Here is a 2,503-nt window from a genome sequence, read left to right on the forward strand (position 1 = left end):
AACCCGTTACTAGCATGGGGTACCTAATAAAGTGGCCGGTGAGTATACATATTTATGTATGTATATGTGTAGGTAGGTATGTATTTATATGGATATATATATAGCAACATAATTATAAATATTGTAAATTAAATACAAGAATTAAAGGGGTAGGAGTGCATAAGTTTTACTTCTTCCTACTCCTTTTTGCACATGTAATAGAGATATATTTAGGAAAAAAGGGTACCTTGTTTGTTTCTCTCCAATGTTTTTTTTTTTAAACATTGTTTTATTGTTTTTTTTTCATTGCATGTTCGAAATAAATAAAAAAAAAATTAAAAAATTTTGATTTGCAAAGAATTTCACTGAGCGCCCTATAAAGGGTTAAAAGAAAAACAGTTTATAAAGCAGATCACATGTATAATATTGATAAGAAAAGATAATTCATTGACTCCAGATCTTCTGAAGAGGCCAAACACTCACCGCAATCTGCACACAGTCGTCCCCTATAAATTTGGGGATGTATTTGTCTCCGCGGGCCACCTCAGAGCTGTTCAGCGGCCTAAAGCGGCACATCACCTTGATGCTGCACTCCCCGGGGTCCGCCATGATCCTCTGCAACGGACGAAGAAGCCTCACAGAACCGCAGGACCCCGGAAAATTTAAAAAACTACAACTAAAATTTCAGCTGAGTCAATAAAAGGAAAAAAAGATCAGATCTCCTTATGGAATATGGTCCCTCAGCTGCAAGAGACCAGCCTGATCAACCTCTGGAAAGGAACCAGTGTTCCTGAGATGAAAGGTAGTGTCTGGATGTCGGCGAGCGCACTGACTGCGTTATGAAAGAGCCCAGCTGTTAGAGGGCAGAACGAAAGACCCAGAGCACATGTTCTTCTGAGCGAAGAACAATCACATGGCTCCTCAGGCTGCAGAGAGCTCATCTAAGTATGGCTGGATAATAAAAGGTTATTCTAGTCTCTGATCTGTTACATATTGATGTGGTCCGGATAAAAGGAACGAATTCTGCTGAAAAGAAGTGTTTTTAGGGCTCGTTCAATAAATTGGAAGGCTCTGTTAGTGACATGACGAGTGTTTGAATGTTTATTTGGCATTGCAGATTCAGCAGAGGTTGCAAACACATTGAAATCTGTCCTCTTTGTCTAAACTCTGTAGGAAAGTTCATCTCTAGGAGCTACAATAGACCTTCAGAAAAGGTCCTGGAAGAAGCTCATAACACTACAGACCTTCTGCTCCTGCCTTCAGTGGTTTTTACCGATTATTCACGCTCTACAGCATCAGATACATTCCCTTCCTCTCCGAAGGAGATAAGAACATAGTGCAACCCTACAGGAAGTTAGATCACCCTGATATTTACTCAAAATATTGTTGGGCATAACATGCCTGTGCAAATTCTCAGTCATCCGGGTCATGGCTACCAATAAACAGGCTTAAAACTGAGACAACCGGACTTTCATGGTTTTTCTGAAGATGTTTTAACACCTATCTATGAGTTTTGATTAATTCTGTGATCTCAGAGCCATCTGTACTTTGAGGACTGATGTTTTTAAGCAACATGGAGGGCCAAGAACATTCCAAGTCAGATGCAAATCAAAGACACATCCGTTGTTCTTCTGGGTTTGTTAAGGTTGTTGGAGAAAACAGAATGTAGCAACAATAAAGAGCTCCCATAGACCCATAGTTATAGTTCATTTGGGTAATAAACACCAGACTGATGATCTGAAAACTAGTAAAAATCTACAACATATGATATAAAAGCAACACCAAGTTTTCACAGAGGACCTTTCCATTTTTTCATCAACTCCTAAAAGATTTACGTCAAACAGAATTCCCTTTATTCCAACTGGAATGTCTTTCCATCCTCTAGAGTTTCAGCATTTAAATGTCTATATTTAAAAGCAAAACAGCTTTAAGAACTAAGAACACATTTAGTATGAATGGAAACCAGAAAGCCAAAGGCAAAGATATAAACCTCTACTGACCTCTAGTGGCTAAATAGAGAAACTACAAGATATAAACGTAGTTCAACAGAGCAAAAAAGTTTCTACAATTACAGAACCTGTGCTATAAAACTGCTTTTTTGTTGAAAGAAAAGTGCACTTTAATACAGTTAATAGGAACATTAATTAGAAAAGCAGACAACCTTTTCTTTGGAATAAAAACTTTCAGATCAGAGTACTGAAATAAACAGGAAGTGTAACAGGGTTGTCAATTGACCTCTTTTCATTTTCATTTTCATTTTAAATCTTTATACATAAAACAACAAACTGGTTTTCAGAAACTTCACATTGCATTGACTGTTATCTTTATCTGGACTGATTTATTCTTAAATCAAATGATTGATTCAACACATTTAGGCTCAACCACAAATCAAAAAGCAAAAAAAAAAACAGTAAAACAAGAGGGAACAACATAGACCAAGGAAAAAATAATAAAGAAGTTCAAATCACATGGTAGATACATTTAAAATTTAGTTTAACATCATATACTTTGTGTATAACATCAG

The 2,503-nt window shown here is 36.7% G+C and overlaps 1 protein-coding gene across 1 annotated transcript in view; it reads right to left on the reverse strand.

Annotated features, from left to right (window-relative positions):
* Nucleotides 1-776, reverse strand: part of LOC107086510 (kinesin-1 heavy chain-like) — a gene marked incomplete at its 3' end in the record, with an annotated part of 45,500 nt that extends 44,724 nt beyond the window's left edge. The window contains exon 1 of the mRNA XM_015377498.1: nucleotides 463-776. Coding sequence (XP_015232984.1) covers nucleotides 463-588 — 126 coding nt within the window. The remainder of the gene's footprint in view (nucleotides 1-462) is intronic.
* Nucleotides 777-2,503: the final 1,727 nt, after the last annotated feature.

This window comes from Cyprinodon variegatus, unplaced genomic scaffold (genome assembly GCF_000732505.1).
Source record: "Cyprinodon variegatus isolate N-32 unplaced genomic scaffold, C_variegatus-1.0 Scaffold155, whole genome shotgun sequence".
NCBI lineage: Eukaryota > Metazoa > Chordata > Actinopteri > Cyprinodontiformes > Cyprinodontidae > Cyprinodon > Cyprinodon variegatus.